The sequence below is a fragment of the Anopheles moucheti genome, chromosome 2, assembly GCF_943734755.1.
Source record: "Anopheles moucheti chromosome 2, idAnoMoucSN_F20_07, whole genome shotgun sequence".
Taxonomy (NCBI): domain Eukaryota; kingdom Metazoa; phylum Arthropoda; class Insecta; order Diptera; family Culicidae; genus Anopheles; species Anopheles moucheti.
Genome location: NC_069140.1, coordinates 14,200,176 through 14,217,971, shown reverse-complemented (window position 1 = coordinate 14,217,971; position 17,796 = coordinate 14,200,176). Strand labels below are relative to the sequence as shown.

The 17,796-nt window shown below is 45.1% G+C and overlaps 2 protein-coding genes across 4 annotated transcripts; one reads left to right on the top strand and one right to left on the bottom strand.

The window, feature by feature from the left end:
- Nucleotides 1–65: 65 nt before the first annotated feature.
- Nucleotides 66–2,840, top strand: LOC128309691 (vacuolar protein sorting-associated protein 33B). The gene is made up of 2 exons (XM_053046137.1): nt 66–231; nt 330–2,840. Exons 1-2 carry the CDS (start codon nt 74–76, stop codon nt 2,224–2,226), a joined length of 2,055 nt encoding a protein of 684 aa, XP_052902097.1. The 5' UTR covers nt 66–73; the 3' UTR covers nt 2,227–2,840.
- Nucleotides 2,841–2,862: 22 nt separating this feature from the next.
- Nucleotides 2,863–17,675, bottom strand: LOC128309690 (uncharacterized). 3 transcript variants are annotated; one of them, XM_053046135.1, is made up of 4 exons: nt 16,988–17,675; nt 7,258–7,700; nt 4,943–6,274; nt 2,863–4,854 (listed from the first exon to the last, which is right to left on the bottom strand). In XM_053046135.1, exons 1-4 carry the CDS (start codon nt 17,015–17,017, stop codon nt 3,876–3,878), a joined length of 2,784 nt encoding a protein of 927 aa, XP_052902095.1. In that variant the 5' UTR covers nt 17,018–17,675; the 3' UTR covers nt 2,863–3,875. The 3 variants fall into 3 exon arrangements, with proteins under 3 accessions (XP_052902095.1, XP_052902096.1, XP_052902094.1); XM_053046136.1 differs by having other exon boundaries at nt 7,258–7,697; XM_053046134.1 differs by lacking the exon at nt 16,988–17,675 and adding an exon at nt 10,437–10,556 and having other exon boundaries at nt 7,258–7,697.
- Between the last annotated feature and the right edge of the window lie 121 nt (nt 17,676–17,796).

Below are 17,796 nucleotides of genomic sequence, written 5' to 3'. Positions count from 1 at the left end.
TCGATGTACAACCTTGTGCACTGTTTACGTTCCTTCGAACACAAATTTAACGTAGAGCAAACAGGACCCCAAAATGGAATCTTCGTGTATTAGCAAATTACTCGGATTCCGACAGATTGCGCAGGAAAAGCTTCAGCATATCTTCTATTCCATACCATCGGAAAAGGATTTCATCATCGAACCGGCACTAATCAAACCGCTGGAGCATGTATGCGGAGCATCCTGGTTGAGGTAAAGTGGTGCTGATGATGGGAAAACATTCGCCCAGACCCGATTTCGGTAGCGCAAAATAGCAGAAATTTTATATTTTCCAACCCTCTCGTCCACAGGAAGAAAGGCATCGATAAGATATTTAAATTCGACCCGAAAAATCCACCCCCAAAGAGGAAACAATTCGTTTACTTTATCACCTCAAATTTGCTTACATTCAAAAGCGTATTGGACCAAATCAGTGGTTACCAGAGCCAAACGAGTAGCCTGATGGAACCGGACATACGTAACAAACAGTACCACGTGCTGGTGCTACCAACGGTGCTGGCCAGTTTCGAACACTTGCTGGAGGAAGAAGGTCTGCATGGCGTGGTTGAGCTGTACAATTTCCAGTGGGACTTTCTGCAGCTGGACGAATCGATCCTTAGCCTCGAGCTACCAAACGTGTTTGCCGATGTATTCGTACGCAAGGATACAACACCGCTCGGTTCGATCGCGCAAAGCATACGCATCTTTAATCTCGTTATGGGCAAACCACATTTGGTTTTTAGCTTGGGAGAGAATGCGGAGAAGATACTGCAAATGGTGCAGCGCATGGAATCCGACAAGCGGCATGTAATGGCTTCATCCAGCGCGGGGAAAGACAACAGCAAAGCCGCACCAAAGGAAGCAAAGGAACCCGAGTATGCGGCAATGCTGATACTGGACCGTGATCGGGACTATCCCGCCTGCTTGCTGACACCGGTCGTGTACTGTGGGCTACTGCTCGAAATACAGAATCTCAACTCCGGTTCGCTCTCGGTGGACGGCGATAGTAACAAAATCAAGCTCGGCAAACTGGCTTTTTTGCAACAACAGCAAGACCTAACGCAGCACGAGAACGCATCGAAGCAGGAAGCTACTAGCTTACGCATGAGCGGAACACAGGATATGATCTATCTCGAGCACAGATATCGCCACTTCTCCGAGGTCATCAGCTTGCTTAGTGCGCAGGCCAAAACCCTCGGCTTGGAGGGGAAGGCATACACGCGGGAAATGAAGCTTCAAGAAATGAAGGACTACGTCACGAACAAGCTGCCGAAGGTGGCTGCCGCCAAGAAGGAGCTGTTCAAACATCTACGCCTGTGCGAGACGATCGTGGAGGAAATTGGAGCAAATTTTGAGAAGCATCAAATGATCGAGGAAAGCATTCTAACCAACACGAACCGGAAGCAAATAATGAACTACATTCTCGAGCTGTTAAGCAGCGATGCGCACAAGTACAACACGTTGCGGCTGATCTGTCTGTACCACGTTACGATAGGGTTGACCGGGGAAGATATGACGAAGCTGATGACCGCCTACCTAAACGCGTTCGGCTATCGCTACCTTGCCGTATTTTACAATCTGTTCCAGGCGCGCCTGTTCCCGGACACAACGAATCTCAGCAAAACGAAAATCCTCTCGCAAATCTCTATTCCCACCATGAAGACACCGTTTCAGATTGAAGCGAACAAATTAAAACAGTTGCCTACGGACGCGAACGAATCCGTTCCGGGAACTGCCGGGAGTGACCGTGACGCAGGCCTAGCAGGTGTCGCATCGGGTGGCATCAATGTGGGAGGAAAGGCCTGTTCCAGTTACGTATTCAACGGTAATTACATTCCACTAATAACACAGCTTACGCACATGATATTTGCCGCCTCTAGCTTCGACCAGCTCAACACCAGATTAGGCCACCTGGAACGGCTGAAGGTATCGGGACGCGTACTGCAAGGAAGCAACCAACCGTCGGTTGACACGTTCGCTTCACCCAAAACGATCAAGGAGCTGTCGGCCAGCAGCCATAAAGCAGCGTTAAATCAGCTGTTTCCGTTCCAGGAGAAAACGATGTTCATCTTCATCGTTGGTGGAATTACGTATGCGGAGATAGCTGCATGCCACTTGCTCGAGCGCACGCTGGGGGCCAAAATTGTGCTTTCTTCCGATCGCATCATTGCAGGGCACGATCTGATAGAAAGTGCAGTAAATTGTTAACATATTCCAATACAGTTGTTAAAGTAGTTACGGATTCCCTTTTTTTAATTGTCAAGTGCCACAAGTATCACTCTCTCTTCCCAGTGTTCGTAGGATGCTTCTTAGTTGCATATTACGATTAGAACCAGTTCGGACGTCCGATGACAAACAATTAGCAAAAACGCTGGATGGTTATGTACAACAAGATATTATTTAACTATTCTATTTCGGTTTGTGTTCCATGTGTTATGAATGATGCTTTACATACGCCCTCCTTTTAGGATAACAGTATGAAAAGCGAATCTTTTTCGCTGGTATAACTGCTAACTTGGTGTATATGGGGTAATAGTTATCGTAACATTAGTTCCTTTTTTTCTAACTATCTACTGCCAGAAGCAAGCGATGAAACGATAAATTTTCCATAGAATATTACATCGGAAATTGCAGCATCATGCAGCAAGCACAACAACAGCGACCGTTGTCAATCTTGTCCTGCCTAGCCATTACTAGCCCTGGTTATCTATGTAGCTATGGATTTGTTCCTGTGAATACAACTTTAAGATATAGATTCCGTGTGACTTCCACTTCCACTCTGGCCCAATAGCACACAGCGTTTGAATGGTAGCTCCGACAACACGTGTCTAATTGTACAGCGCCTAATTGTATTGCATTAGTTATCATTACTACTATTATAATGCTGAACAATGCTTGACAAACAGAAAAGGAAATCGGGAAAGTAAAACAGTTTAAATATTCTTTCACTACTGTTTCCACATGCTTATAGACTACCCGGCATTGTTGCATAGTGTACTGTTTTGGAATATTGCGCATGTCAAACAAGCCCAACCCAGTACCCGCTTCCATCACATTTGCACATAAGTTAAACAAACAGTAGCACTTATATTCGAACACAGAAACGAATATACTTTCTCACGCACATAAAACTAACGGCTGGATTTGAACAAACGCTGTTCGTCTTCTGCTACTAATTTTCGTGTTTAAGCCAAAACGATACAAAATTATCTAGATTGCACATTCCATAGTTCTAGCTGTGAAGAACGGTTTTCGTTCGTTGTAGCATCTTAAACGCAATGAAAAGCAAGAACGAATAAATGGCAGAGAAGGGGAAGGAAAGCATCAACAAGTAGTTAAAAACAAAACAAAGCAATTTGCCGTTTGCCATAAAAAGAAACCAGTTTGTTTTCTTCAACACACAGCGCTAAACTAAATCTCTTAGCACAAAAACATGAATAACACCTACGTATCTAGTGAATAGTGCGGAACATTATTTGCTGCTTACGTCAAATTTGTGATACTAATAAAATACTTGACGGCGCATTTTGTCAACCCTACAGCCTACACTCCTTAAAAGCGACAGTACGTACGAAGTCAAAACGATGCTAGGCAAAGGTGTCCAGGTGACATGTTTTCCATGCCTCTTCCACACGCCCCGCAGTTAAATGGACAAAATGCATTACCTGTAGCAAAGTTTTACCATGTACGGATAAATGAAAATGGTAAACGAACATGGGACATCGTTCGTTTTCTAAAGCTATGTTCCTAAACATGTATTTACAACTTTTTTTCATGACGACGACACGCAAACGTCGTTATGATAAACAGCCAACATCTAACGTACGGTGGCAACAAATGGTGCCGTGGTTTTTTGCTTAAAGCAGCAATTTACGCTTGTTGTTTTGCTGCTGAATCTGCTGTGAAGCGTTCATCTTTCGTGCTTCGTTCGGCTCAGCCGCTGTCGAGTCGGCATTAACAACGACCGTTGGTTCGGAGCGGACTCCCAGCAGATCGATACCGTTTACACCGTTCATGCCCTTCGTCTGCAGACCCGCGAATGTATCGTGGTTCATCTCGTACAGTCCGTTATCGTGCTTGCCGACCAAATCGAACAACTCGCGATCCACAATCACCTGGCTGTTGATGTTGTCCTGTGCGAAAAACTCTTGCGCCATACCATTTTCTTCGTCACGAATGCTCTTCTGCAAAGTGGACTGGAATAAACGCACTTTCTGCTCAAACAGCTGGCTGTTAGTGCCGACAGTGGTGCTACTGTCCGGTGACATAGATCCCGCCGCTTCCTGCTTGATGCGGATCTTGTTACCACCGTTCCAAATGTCATCGTCCACATCGTAGTCTATGAGTGTGGTCGTCAGCAGCTTGGAGCGCTTCGCTGAAGGTGGCTCGTTGCCGGAACGACCATCAGCCTCGCTGAAATAGTCGTGCTCATTCGCGATCAACGAGTTGGCGTTGAACGAGGACATGATCTCTTCGAAGTTCAACTCTTCATCGCTGCCATGGGCTTGCTCCTTGGTGTCGAATAGCAGCGAGCGACGACTCTGCTGCACCTGCAGCTTCTCGTTTGCCACCTCCTGCATTAGCTCAGACATCTCTATCGAGTCTTGAATGTTTTGCTGGGTGGCCGTGTTGCCAAGCTTAAGGTTTGGAACGGCGACGAGAGCCATGCTGATCAACAGCACCATTAGACAGGTGGCAGGCTGTGTAGTCTTGCTGGTGCCCTTCGTCAGCAGCGACTGGATGCGTTTCATCTGGCTAACGAGATCGTGATTTTGGCTCTGCAGAATCTTGATTCGTTTCACCAAATTCTGGTTCTCTTCCGTACACTGTTTCACTCTGTAAGTAAAAACGAAATGAAACGAACTCATATTAAACATATTGCTCTAGGTTGACCATTCTCTCAGCTTCCCATTTTTTTCCATACCTTTCCTCCAGCCCATCGACGTACTCCTTCTTGCGCTTGCGGGAGTCCTGGGCCGAGATTTTGTTGCGAATTTTTCGCCGGATGCGCTTCAGCTCACGCTCCTCGTGTTTGGTTAGCGGATAGCTGGTCGGTAGGGAGATGCCTTCCTTCGCCAACAGGCGTTTCTCCTCCGTCGTCAACATCAGCTTCTGGTAGGTGCCGTTCTGATTGCGCCCTTTACCGATGTCATCCATATCGATATCGTCGTCATCACCATCGTCCCCGTCCGGTTCGACATCGGAATCGCTGATGATATGCTTCTGCTGGCGTTCTACCTCGGCAATCACCGAGTTGCTCTGCTCCATGATGTCCTCAAACACGTAGCTTTCCGAATCGGACGAACTCGGCGCAGCGTCCGACAGACCGTCATCAATCAGGAGCTGATCCTTGCTTAGCACCATGTTCTTCTGTATTAGACCCTGCTTGGACTGTTGCAGCATGTTAGCCGCAGCCAGCTTGATGTTGGCCGACTTATGCTTCATATTGTTGGAGTTGACGATCTTAATCGTTCGGAGATCTTGAATCGTTACCGGGACGAGTATTTGGCGTCCGTTCTGTTGCGTTTGCTGCTGCATGCGGATAACTTTACGCACACCGGGCACGGTGGTGGTGCCGGGACTGCAAGCGTTTGCCGACGACGAAGTCAGCACCACATTTTTGGGAATAACCGACCCGCTGACACCAGCCGATTTCATGTTCGTCGCTGAGTTCTTCAGCTGCAAGGTAACCTTTTTGTTGTTACTGGTCGTCGTACTGGCCGCCGTGAGTCCGCTGGCAACTGCAACCGTTTGACCGTTCTTCATCGTTGCCATACGGATTATCTTGAGCTCTTTGCCATTGCTTACGATCTGCTGCGGCGGAGCACTAGACACAATTGATGTCGCCGTGGAATTTCTATTGGCCGATGCGAAAATCCTCTTGGGACCGTTGCTAATCAATGATTTTGCTCCCGTCAACTGTTGGTAAACGGTCGCCGTAGACATCTTGCTCGAGGAAGTTTTCATCGGTTGCGGATTCATGCTGGTGGATGCATTAGTAACAATCGCTTTAGTAACGAACTTTTCAGCACGTGCCGGTACCGTGGTTTGTGACGTTGGTTGGCCTGCAGATATCGTTTGCGGGAGGGTTGCCGCCGGTTGTGATGCAGCAAGCTGGACATGTTGAATAATTTGAGGCGTTTCTGTGCTTGATTTTGTGTAACGGTGGGTCGAATTTTGGCCACCGCGTTCGCTAATGGACGAACCGAGTGAAGACATTGCGGGACTAAGTGCCTCATATTCCGTGTTCGGGTCCCTGCAACAAGAGAACGACAAACATCCGTTTACATCATGGAATTCCAGACCTTATTACTTGCACCTTGCTTCACTCGCACGCCTTGTCAAGAGCATTTTCTGTAAGCGTTATCATGCCCATACATTCTTATCAATGTTCGTTCTGCCTGCCCTGTGTTTAACACATAATTACCTTGACGCCGTTTGCGTTTGATGAAATATTGAATGAGTAACAATTCGAACACTCTATAGCTTGACCTAATTATAGCCGGTGCTTTCAGTAACGCTATCATAAATTTTCTCATAAAACACACAGGTATCGTTATTGTAATGCTACGATTGCTGTACCGTCGAGTAAGAAAAACAAAAACTAATTTGAAGGACAGCTTTGCCAGATGCAGAACTCATCCGCGAATGGGAGAAAAATGTCCACACACATTACCCGTTAGCAGCTTGAGATAAAATCAGAATGATGTTCTCTCTACGCAGCGCCAACAGCAGAATGTGCTTCTTTATGTTGCACTATTTTTGATACACTCGCACCCATATGTTACACTCATTCACTCACAAATGCAGCAGCAAATTGCCAGTGAAGTAAGCGACAAGCTGAAGTTCCGAAGCCAAATGACAAATAGGTCACGAAATGGGTGATCGTGGTGGCACTGTGCGCGCTGTTTGCTAGCGCCGTTAGACATGGCGGTTTTGCTTGGGAAAACTATGTTAGAATGTGTTTAACAGAAGGTATATTGAATTGACAAATGTATACATTTAATGTCGTATCGAGAATAGAGATATTAGGTTAAATTATGATTGAATTCTAAATCTTCCTAAAAAATTCTACGGTATTTCAAACGCGCTATGTTCGCACGATTTGTAGTAGTTGAATGGCCTTTCACTTCTTTCCAGGGCTTCGTATTAATAGCGGTGCTAAGTAAAGCTAATACTAAAACGGGCAGATTTTTCTTTTTGGCAGCATCTTATTGGAGCTCCGGATTCGATACTTACAGATCAAGATGATCGCTTGACAATCCACTGTCAGAGGCAGCCGAAGAGATGACGCCTTCTTCTTCGGTTGGGCTGCCCGGTTCCAGTACGTTGAGCATATTGAAGTCTACGCTCGCTAGTTCCGACTTTATGGGCGGAGAGTCCTGCATGCGTACTGCGTACCCCTCGTCGAAATATCCATCCAGCGACGCACTGCTGCTGCCGCCGTCGGTTGTGCTTGGGAAACCGTGGAAATCTTGATCCGAGGACGAATCGGACGACAGCGGGGATGTGACCTGTTGCTCGCCCAGATACGACTCCGTCGAGTAACTGTAGTTCAGCTGTCGCATAATATCGTCCAGCTCGTCCGTACCACCGCCATTGTTGGCGGAAGGTTCGCTAAACAGCATTGTATCATCCATCTTCAGCAAACTCATGAAATCTTCCTCCGGCCAATCGTCCTGCTGGGGAGGAGAGGGAAAGGGAAAGGAAAAGAACAAAACATAAGTCGTCGGAAGGTAAATTGTTGTTCGAACGCCTATTTTACGGTTACGTAAATCGGCTGAAGCCCTTCAGTTCCGTTCGCATTTTTATATTAAATTAAACATTGCCTCACTCCTATGGGGCGCTAGGCTTAGAGAGCGTTAATACTCCCTGTGACGTCAAGCGCCGTGTATTACTTCATACATTGCACAATTAAGCTTTACGCGAACCAGTTTATTTTAGTCACAATTATCTTGCTTTGAGTCGCAATTTTAGAAACATTTTCAGTACACTAAAACGACGGAGTCGTCGAGCATAGAAAATATGATCTCATTTGCTATCGATTTACGTTTTTCGAGCAAAATGTGAAACATGGCAATGCTTGAAAACGTACTTCACGTACTTTACGTTCAACTTTTACACTTTCATACAAGGGAAATCCAAAATTGAAAGAGAAAGGTTCCACAATCCGAAACTGGATCATGGTGTTGGTGATCGCGTACGATGAACGAAAAAAGCGGCGAATTCCAAAGGTTTCACAAATGGAGTAGGATATCAGGAGCGAGAATGGGGTGCGAACAAAAAATAAAAACCCACACGATCCACTGGCACAATCCTACTACCGAGGGCGGAGAGAATGGCCTGTCTGTGTCGAGTCGAAAGGACACGTTTTATGACTGTTTGAACTTTCTGCACTGCGTAACATTGCACCAGCATTGTAAGATACGGCGGGCAAGTGGTTTTTTTATGTCTTAAGTAGCGAAAGGAACCGGTTAAGGTGGAAAACAAAAAACAAAATCGCTAAAATAAGCGTTAACTTGCTTGGTGGTAAGCTTCGACACAGCCAGCAACGAGAGTAACGATATTTAGATGTTAAACTATAACATTGCAAACATACACACATTTAACACTACAATTTAAGTTGCTAACTGATGAATAATCTTTAATGTGAAATCAACCACAAAAACCAACATTGGTCGATGGATGGAAAGGAAAGGAAAACGCCAACGATGACGATTGAAAAACCGAAACGCTAAAGAATTTCGAAAAAACCGTTACAACCTCCCTTACGACGTTATTGTGCGTTACCGAGAGAATGAGGGGAAAGAAGAGGTTTCTTAGGGCGTGATTTGTACCGTTTGATTCAGAGACCCCTCTGTCTCTTCTGTTCTCATCAACCAACCACCAACAAATCAGCATTTAATGTATGGATGTTTCTACAAAAGTCTACAACGGTTTGGAGTTGTGCGGTTCTGTGGAGAAAGTAGTCGCGATGGGGGCCCATTCTGGTTGCGGACGATTCGCGTACACACGCGTGAACAATACGGCATACGGCATCCATACGCAATGTAGGTCAACACGGTGACACGGTGGTGTGGTGGGAAAGAAGAATGTACGATGCAGACAATAATGTCATACGCGTCAGGGACAATTCGCCCCACGAAATATGTTGGCTATATGTTCCACAGGAGATCAACAGCAAGCCACCTCACCTCACCGTGTGGTGAGTTCAGGAGAGACATCATATCGATGAGTACCGGTGTTTCGATTGGATTGCGTCATCTAGAAAAGATCGATTAAAGCTTGACCAGACCGATCCAGACCCTCCCTTCCTGGATTCGAAATCCTTGCTTCCAAACTAATTACGTATGTATAAATGTCCTTTCGACTATCATCCACCGACCTTTACAAAAGCGACACCCTTCCATGGCAGTAAAACGTCAGCAACACTGCTCTCCCGGCAGCGAACCGGTTTTGTGTACCATTTTGCTTACGTTGACGGTTTCAAAACCGGCACCGACGAAGAACGACGTGCCGCGCGAGCACGTGTTTCTTCGATTTCGTGTTCGGCTCTCAGTGGCCGGGGGGACCGGTTTACCAAAGACCGGAGTCTCGAACGCAAGAAGAGAAAAATATAACACTTGTGCAGTTCTCTGCGCAAGATTGTAAAAAGTCCACACATGGAAGCCCTTTTGGGGTGGTTCCCCTCACAATGCGAGGGTTGTTGTCTTTTTTTTTAAACATGCCACAAACACAATCTTTGAACAGCCGTGCATACTTCTATAACCGGTGTTTTTTTTTTGTTGCTCCAATACCGGGCTCCAAACTGAGAGGAACTGAGGAAAATGAAAATAAAAATAATTTTTACTTTAAGCAGTTGTTTCGGGTAACCATGAAGCACAATTAAAATTACTAAAGAAATCATTCATAACTGTGCCTTCTGGGTCTGGGTCTGAAGTTAAGTATTAGCCACCCCTAAACCCAGCTACACCGTTGCTTATCACCGGTGTGAGCCATTCAAACCTGATAAGACCCGGGCGGCTACGGGGAGAGGTGGCTTTGGTAACACATCTATGCTTGACGATAGACGACGTATTTCTTTACAACCGAACCTTAACCTTCGAAAAAACCGAAAAGTATTTCAATGACATTGTTTAAACAAAATGGATCATTATCGTGGCGATCGTAATCCGATCTAATTTGTCAAAAGGTGATCATCCCAACCTCATGATCGCGAATCCTCCCAATTTGCTGTCACGACTGTGTGTGTGTGTGATCTAATTAATTCGATATTAACTATTTTCCATGCAATAATAAAGTATTTCCTTTCCTCTCGCTCTTTGCAGTATTCCTCCACTGGCCAAACGAAACGAAGTAGTAAATGGCAAAATAATAACAATAATAACCCTGCCCTGCTGTAAAAGTTATATACGTACGTCGAAGAGAAAATTGTTTATGTCACCACCCTCCATCATGATCAGTTGAGCGTTGAGCTGCGCTTTTCTTCGGTGCGATTTTCACGGGCGGTTTTCTTTTCTACACACGTGTTGCTGCGGGCAGGCAGGTAGTTCCGCAACAGCACGTTTGATTAACTATAAAATATGTGAGTCGATCGACGATGGCTCGCGATCGACGGATCTCTGCGAGTCACTTGGCAGCAGCAGCACACTTGCGCTAGTGTAACGGCGTTACGTATGCGCGTTATAATGTGATCGCGTGGCACCCCTTGTTTGATTCCGCACAGCAAAAGGAGGGGTGCTGCAGTTACTATGCCACTATCGCTTCGTGGTCCCCCCGGGAGAAGGCTTTAGCCACACAATCACTACCGAGACCGAGGCCAATGGCCGTCCCGGTTGCTTCGTGGTGCTTGCAACTTGCTAACCGGCTTACCCGATACCAGAAACGTTCACAGAAACTACTCTCACTCACTCGGTCGGTCGCCAGTTTACGGTCGAACGATTTTTTGGGTGTTTTTATGTCAGCGCACATCAAAACAGCAAAACGGGAGCACGGGGCAGCATACTAGAGAGCGTACTTTATGATATTCACACTTGCCAAAAAAAGCCTCGATCGCTGCGTTTCGATGTCCTGGGGGCACCTAATTATGCTCTCTAAATCAACACGCTCAATCAATCTCGCACGCTCACGTCACCGTTTTTCCCAGGGCCAGGGGTTGCATTCAGGGATTTAATATTACGGAATGAAGATGCACCGTGCCACTATTCTTCTCAACATCGATCACCTTCTCTAACCATTAGCGGATGATGGAGCGCTTTGCAATAGTTTCACGCAACAGTGACACGTTTGCTAATGGTACGCCCGGCCACGATTGTTCAAATCGTATCAACTTCCTTTTCAAACGAGCTCTATTCATTGCAAGCCACACAAGCACGTTACACTGTTCGCTGTGGAGCATGGAGGTTATCACATTTACCAAAAAAAAACACGCTTTCTAAGCCCCTCGTTCTAGCGACTCATAACACAAATCCGTAGATATTCATGAAGGGCAAGTGTTCGGCTGCTTCACAGGCCTGTTTCTTTTTTATCAACTGTGAATGGCGACTTCACCAAGCTGTTGCGGCACCACGACACCACGAGAGTGGAAGAGAGACACTATTTTACGTGGCACTTTACTTGACTTCACATGCAAACCGCACTGCACTAGCAGCTATATTTTGGTGACTTTATGCTCGTCGAGATCGTCACAGAAAGGCAAGGTCTAATGAGTGATGATCAAGCTGCAAAGATCACACACCGGGAGCTGGTAGTTTGTGGTGGGATTTGACCGCATCGCCGGCAGAGCTACTATTATATGCCATCAACCCCTCGCAAAGTCTCAAACGGTACTAAGAGGTTTCCGCAGATGCGCGAACCAAAAGTCAAGCGTGCCCCCATTCGCTCATTATATGAGAGAGAGAGAGAGTGGCGTTATTGCACCGTTTTATGAACCATTAGACCGCACCTGACCAAACACTGTACCGTCGTTTTTTTCTCCGTTCTTCTAAATAAACTACCCCTTAGAAGTCGAGTCCGTCGGTTGTCTATGTTACCCGGCTGGGGTTTAATGATGTGTTTTACTCCCTACAAATCCTCCGGGCACTGATCCGGCGCTCCGGCCGGCTCGCTTTCACGCGCGCTTGCTGCTCTCGTGGCTTGGAAAGTATGATTTTACGTTACGCTCTTCTTTCACGCTCTCTTTTGCTGTTTGGTGATCGCCGGTGCCAATGTGCGAAAAACCAACATACGCGCGATCATCTTACCCCCGCCGCGCGATGGGGTGTTCGTTCGTTCCAGAGGGTTGGCCCTACCTGTCGCGCCCCTGTCTCACATCCCTTTTCTAATCGTATCCGGACTGTCAGAGAGGACCGGACGGGCGCATGGCATTAAAAATCGATCGTAATGCAATTAACCCAAACCCAATGCTACTACCGTCATCAGCCAAGTACTGGAGGGTGCCAACACAACCACTTCGGGGACTAGACAATGAATGAATGTCCTTTTTCCGCCAGTTACCGGTACTTCCAATGGTCGGCAAGCATTCCTCAAGGATTCCTTAAGGGGAACTATTCCTTACTTTAGAATACCATTTAATCCGGCCCTTGCATGAACCACCTACCGAGCGCGTAAAACAGCGCTTAGCGATAGAGCAAACGCGAGGGGGCAATTCTGAGCATCAGCGAGATAATAATTATCAGTAGAAAAATAGAAACTCCAAAGGCAGCTTTTCTAGCTGACCCAAGCGATCATACGCTAATCGCGTATAACGATCATCACTCCCGATTTAAATGCTGTCGATTCCAACTATTCAACTTGGGGTTTTTGATCACATTAATGTTAAGGGTAAACCAATTCTAACACAGTTGACAAACATGGCTTTTATACTTCTTTTCTGTAGCATCAATCCAGGGTTTCGAAATTGTCTGTAATTATTAGTGATAATCAATGAAAACCCGATTAAGAATTCTAGCGTTAAGCAACAAAATGTTTAACCGAGACTGTAGATTTACTTTTCGATTCACTTTCGGTTCGACTTGTGTTATCAAACTCCTTCAATGCGTGCCATAAACAACACGTTTGGACCGGGAGTACAACCTGGATAAGGTGCCCTTTCAATGTTCGGAAAAGGTAATGTCTCGCAGCCAATGTGAATACGTAGAATGTAATCTTATGTTATAAGGATTATGGTCAGCCCGTCCTTCGCGAAATAAAACAACACTGTTGAAGGGACGCATGGCTTACGAGTAAACATCGGATAAGAGAGTTTATGGCAGCACATGGGCAACACTAATGTCCGCTGCACCGCTACGTACCCAAACACTTCAGAGAAGATTACACTTCTCGAGCGGTTTTAAGACAATAAATTTTAGCATCAAATTACATCGAAAGAAACATGATTTTTAGCCATTTTTGTCGTATTGGGATGTACGATTGAAATGCGTACTTCATCACTAATGAACCATCCACGCTTATGCAACATTGGGACATTGTATTCCGTTGCTGCTTGGAGCCACATTTTGCACCCCACACAGTGCACCCATGAAGGGCTACATTTTATTACTCACAAGTTCTTATCATAAAACAGGAACGAACCGGTAATAGCAATACTTCTTCGATAAGATACGTCGCAATAGAGCGTACTTCACGTTGCCCAAGTTGGGAATAGAGTCTTGTTGAAAGTGTTAAGATGGTATGATCAGATCAAGCAAATGTTCCGGAGCCTGTGACGCAACCGCATCGGGCGAAATTTGAATTGTTTTGGTATTCTGCTCCTGTTGGTGTATGTGAAACATCAGGGCAGGTTGTTCAACTCGACCGCGAAACGGGGCATTTTTTTACGAACAACTTCTCCGCCAAACTCTGCGGTTCTGTAAAGCCCTTGGACAGGAAACCCGCGGAGTACAGCGTCGTGGAGAAGACAGCAACATGCCAAATACAGAACGGAATAGAAACAGGCATAACAGGCGAGACTTTGAGATTTCATCCACACGCGAACTGTGAAAAGCCCAAACGCACACACGCGTACGCTGAATGGGAAGGGGCTACAAGGAAAAGAAAATCATATTATAGAGAAATGATCGTTATTTCCTCGTTTCCACCACCACACACACACACCACACAACCCCAACCCTTGGCACCGTGAAAATGCGAAGGAAATGAGAATGTTTTGGTCACTCACCTGTAGCCGAACGTAACAAGTGAAAGGAAAGATATGGAAAGAAGAATGAACGAATAAAAGAAAAGAAAATAACAGCATTTCGTAAAAGGTAGAAAGACATGAAACAACATAAACAACAACGCTGAAGTTAAGCTGAAGGAAAGATGGTGAAAAGAAGGAGAATATCTCGATGGAGAGTAAACATAACGAAAAAAGAAAGCAAGAAGCTGTTTTCGTGCAAAGGTAGAATAGAGCTTGAACGATTTACGCAGCTAAGATGTGAACTGGTTATCGCGCTATGAGCTTCAGTAAAATCATTCACGCGCACTCTCTATGCAACGATGTTCTTGTTGACTCCGGTAAGGTGTTGCTTTTTTTCCTGCTTTAAGTGTATTTATCGATTATTTGCTTGATTTTATTGTACTGTGTATTGTTGATCATTTTGTTTTTTTTTTGTCACATCTGATCTCTCCTTACCTAGTGTTTCATTGTTTAACCAACCGTCTGCCACGCGTGCGTCTTATTCTACCAGCTATTTTCACCATGTAAGGGGCGCAGAATCCCGCAAAAAGGTGTAAATTCGTTTTTATTTATTTCCCCCAACACATACTGGAGAAAGCTTTTATTTTTCCTTCACTTTATCCCTCGTCTGTGGATAATTTAGCAATCGAACTGATCAAAAATGGAGGTGCAGCAGCACTAGGGTATGAAATTCATCGCATTACTACTGATGGGAATGGTGAATTGGAGATTTTGTGAAAGGAATCTAGGCATTAGCTACCCTTCTATGTATACAGGAAGTGAGATAAGGTGCAACGATTGCACTGGAATTACGATGTTGAATACAGCATTTCCTAGATATTCCCCTTCATTTAAGGATCGACTTCCTTGTCCTTTTAGTACAAGAAATAGATCACTTATCAGATCTACATCCTGCGGACAGATCTGTAATCTTTTCATTGACCTCCATTGGGCCCCATATTACTACACATCATAGCGATAGGTGATCGTATCTTTGAAGTTGTTCAATAATTCACCTATCCTTGGGTCAAAGATCAGCTCCGACTACCACATGGATTGGATAGGGAAACTGATCGTTCTACAGTCTAAGAGAATTGCTCCAATCAAAATACATACGCTTTTGAGACATGGGCTTGTTCCTAAACTGACCGAACCCTTTTAGCCGAGAGTTCGAGAGAAAGAGGCTCAAAAGAATTGTCTGGTTCCGTAAGGACAATAGAGGAGACGCTATAATTACGAGTTGTCTGCGAGTTCTACGATGAACTCACTATCATACAGCGAATTACGACACCGGCCAGGCGCCGGTTGGTTCGTCATGCCATTAGAATGACACCGGACGATCCAGAAGTGGTCGCGGTAGGCCCTAATTGAGATGAAGTGATGGCGTTGATGCAAGCAAGGACGAAAGATTAGATTGACAGACGGGTTTGCAGTGTCGGAGGAGAAGGGAGTAAATATTAAAAATTAAACAGCATTTTTGTTCTTCTTTGTTGTTTGTTTGGTGCGTTTTCAGTTTTGTGTTCTTCTAGGGATATCCCATTCGGACCAATCCCGCGTACGCTAACACAGCTATCCAGCGGCGGGTAATTAAAGTCAAAGAAAGCCTGAAATTGCCTCTTGAAGTTGGTGTAAAAGAAAGAAGCCAGTTAAGAAGGAGTTCTCCTTGGTATTTTTTTACCCGTAGCCGGTTGGTCAGTTCAATGTGCATCTGAACGATCCTGTCGGGTGGAAAAAGATGATAACTGCTACCATCATTGGATGCTGCATGCCCTATCATATTCAACCGCACTCAGTTATTCAACTAATCTAGAATGTGAAGATTCGATTCTCTCTCTCTCTCTCCCGTTGCTACAGCACCTTATCGCTTCAACTTTCTAAAAAGTAGCAACAAAAAAGGGAAAGAGATGAGACAGTCAGAAAATCCTTGAACTTGGTTTGTGTTTTGAAAAAGGTGCATTGCTTCGGTTCTCCAACTAAGTACGCAAAAGAAAACCACTCAAAACACGACCCAACCAGCAGCGTTCCGTTGCATGCTGCTGCTTTTGATAACAGATAAGCCACGCGCTCAAAACGCTGCACGGTGATAATGCTAAAATTATCCGGCAAACATGTTACAAACATCATTCACTTTCGTCCTCTACGGCGGACACATTGCACATTCGGGTATAATATTAGGACATCGTTTGCTAAGTGCGCAATATACACAGCAGGCCAAATTCTCTCTATTATGCTGCGCAAATAGCTTCCACCTTCGGAGTATGAAGTTAGCGGTATTTTCAACTCGAGTTATCACCATTCCTAGGGAAAAAAGGTGAGTGATTAATCGTGTTATCGGTGGCGAATTTGAAGTTGGTTGTTATCAATGGCTAAGAACGCAGCATACTTTATCACCTGTGAAAACCATGGCCGAAAGTTGATGAAATGTGGATGCAGATGCGCGATTTGGCGCATTCTCGGTCCAGTAAACATGTTCACATGTATGTTTTGTTTACAGTCATTGAAGATCGTCGATGTTCCGTGATGGAATAATCAAACAACATATAATTTAACATACTGTCGTGCAGGAATTATGGAGGTAATGACACTCACAGCCAAACTTGCTGATGCAATCACAAACGCAAGCTTTTACTGCAGCATCGCATCGGTGTGTTGGCCACGTCAGTAAAAGTAAATGCAATTTGCTTGCACGTATACTGATATCGTTCCATATGCTGGAAATGCGTATCGGTAGCGATGCTACCATATTGCGCGTGTTGTTTCGTTATGAAAAAAAGGTAGCATTTCTCTTCGTTTGCATGTTAATGCACTTACCAAATAATCGTTATCTTCTGTTAGGCTCATTTTGCTCGCGACAATTTCATTGGCTTCCGAAGTTTTACGCCGTTCTCCGCTTAAACCGTTGGAATGTTGAACTGCCTCCTTTTGCTTCGTGATGATGCACTGCCTTTGATTATGCACAATTTACAACACACAACTTGCACACTGTACAACTGCACTGTTTGAGCAATCCACGGTTGAGGCTGTGGGCTCGTGTGTTATTCCGAATAAGCGATTATTCCAACAATTGCAGCTTGCCCTTGTTGGGCAGACTAGGCACCTATGATCAGATGTTGTTCTACTCTATGATGCAATCCCTGGGTTAAGATTTCTGGGTAGTTATAAACGCTCCTGGATAAAATCGGATGAGTAAGCGTGTCCCGCACACCTTTGCGTCACTTCATTCGGGGTTTTGGCTAGTGGATCACGATTGACCGACTTTCTTCCACGACCGCGATCTTCTATGCACGGCTAGATAGCAAACTTTATCCCAAACAAAGAGCAAATTCCTTTGTTTTCTTTTGTTAGAGATTGAATTAGCCCTTGGCGTATGATTGTAAACACGGTGCACTTGCTAAAACGTACCAACAGAAGTATTTCTTGTTGTTTTTCACACCCAAAAATCCGAAAACAGTACCGCGACCGGATTTCTATTATGCTCGCGTTCCAGACGGATTTGACAGCACTCTCATCAGCACTTCCAACGTGTTTGATTTCTGTCAAGCGAAATTCAACACGCTACTGACAGTACCCATTTGAAATAGCCGTTACATTCGATTTTTGTATGCATTGCACGTAGTTTT

What these genes read in the sequence shown, in the direction of transcription:
- LOC128309691 (XM_053046137.1), top strand. Translation starts at nt 74, where the DNA reads ATGGAATCTTCGTGTATTAGCAAATTACTCGGATTCCGACAGATTGCG. An exon ending in TGCGGAGCATCCTGGTTGAG is followed by an intron (nt 232 to 329) that starts GTAAAGTGGTGC and finishes TCTCGTCCACAG; the next exon opens with GAAGAAAGGCATCGATAAGA.
- LOC128309690 (XM_053046134.1), bottom strand. Translation starts at nt 10,475, where the DNA reads ATGATGGAGGGTGGTGACATAAACAATTTTCTCTTCGAC. An exon ending in TAAACAATTTTCTCTTCGAC is followed by an intron (nt 7,698 to 10,436) that starts GTACGTATATAA and finishes CCTCCCCAGCAG; the next exon opens with GACGATTGGCCGGAGGAAGA. An exon ending in GTCGATGGGCTGGAGGAAAG is followed by an intron (nt 4,855 to 4,942) that starts GTATGGAAAAAA and finishes TTTTACTTACAG; the next exon opens with AGTGAAACAGTGTACGGAAG.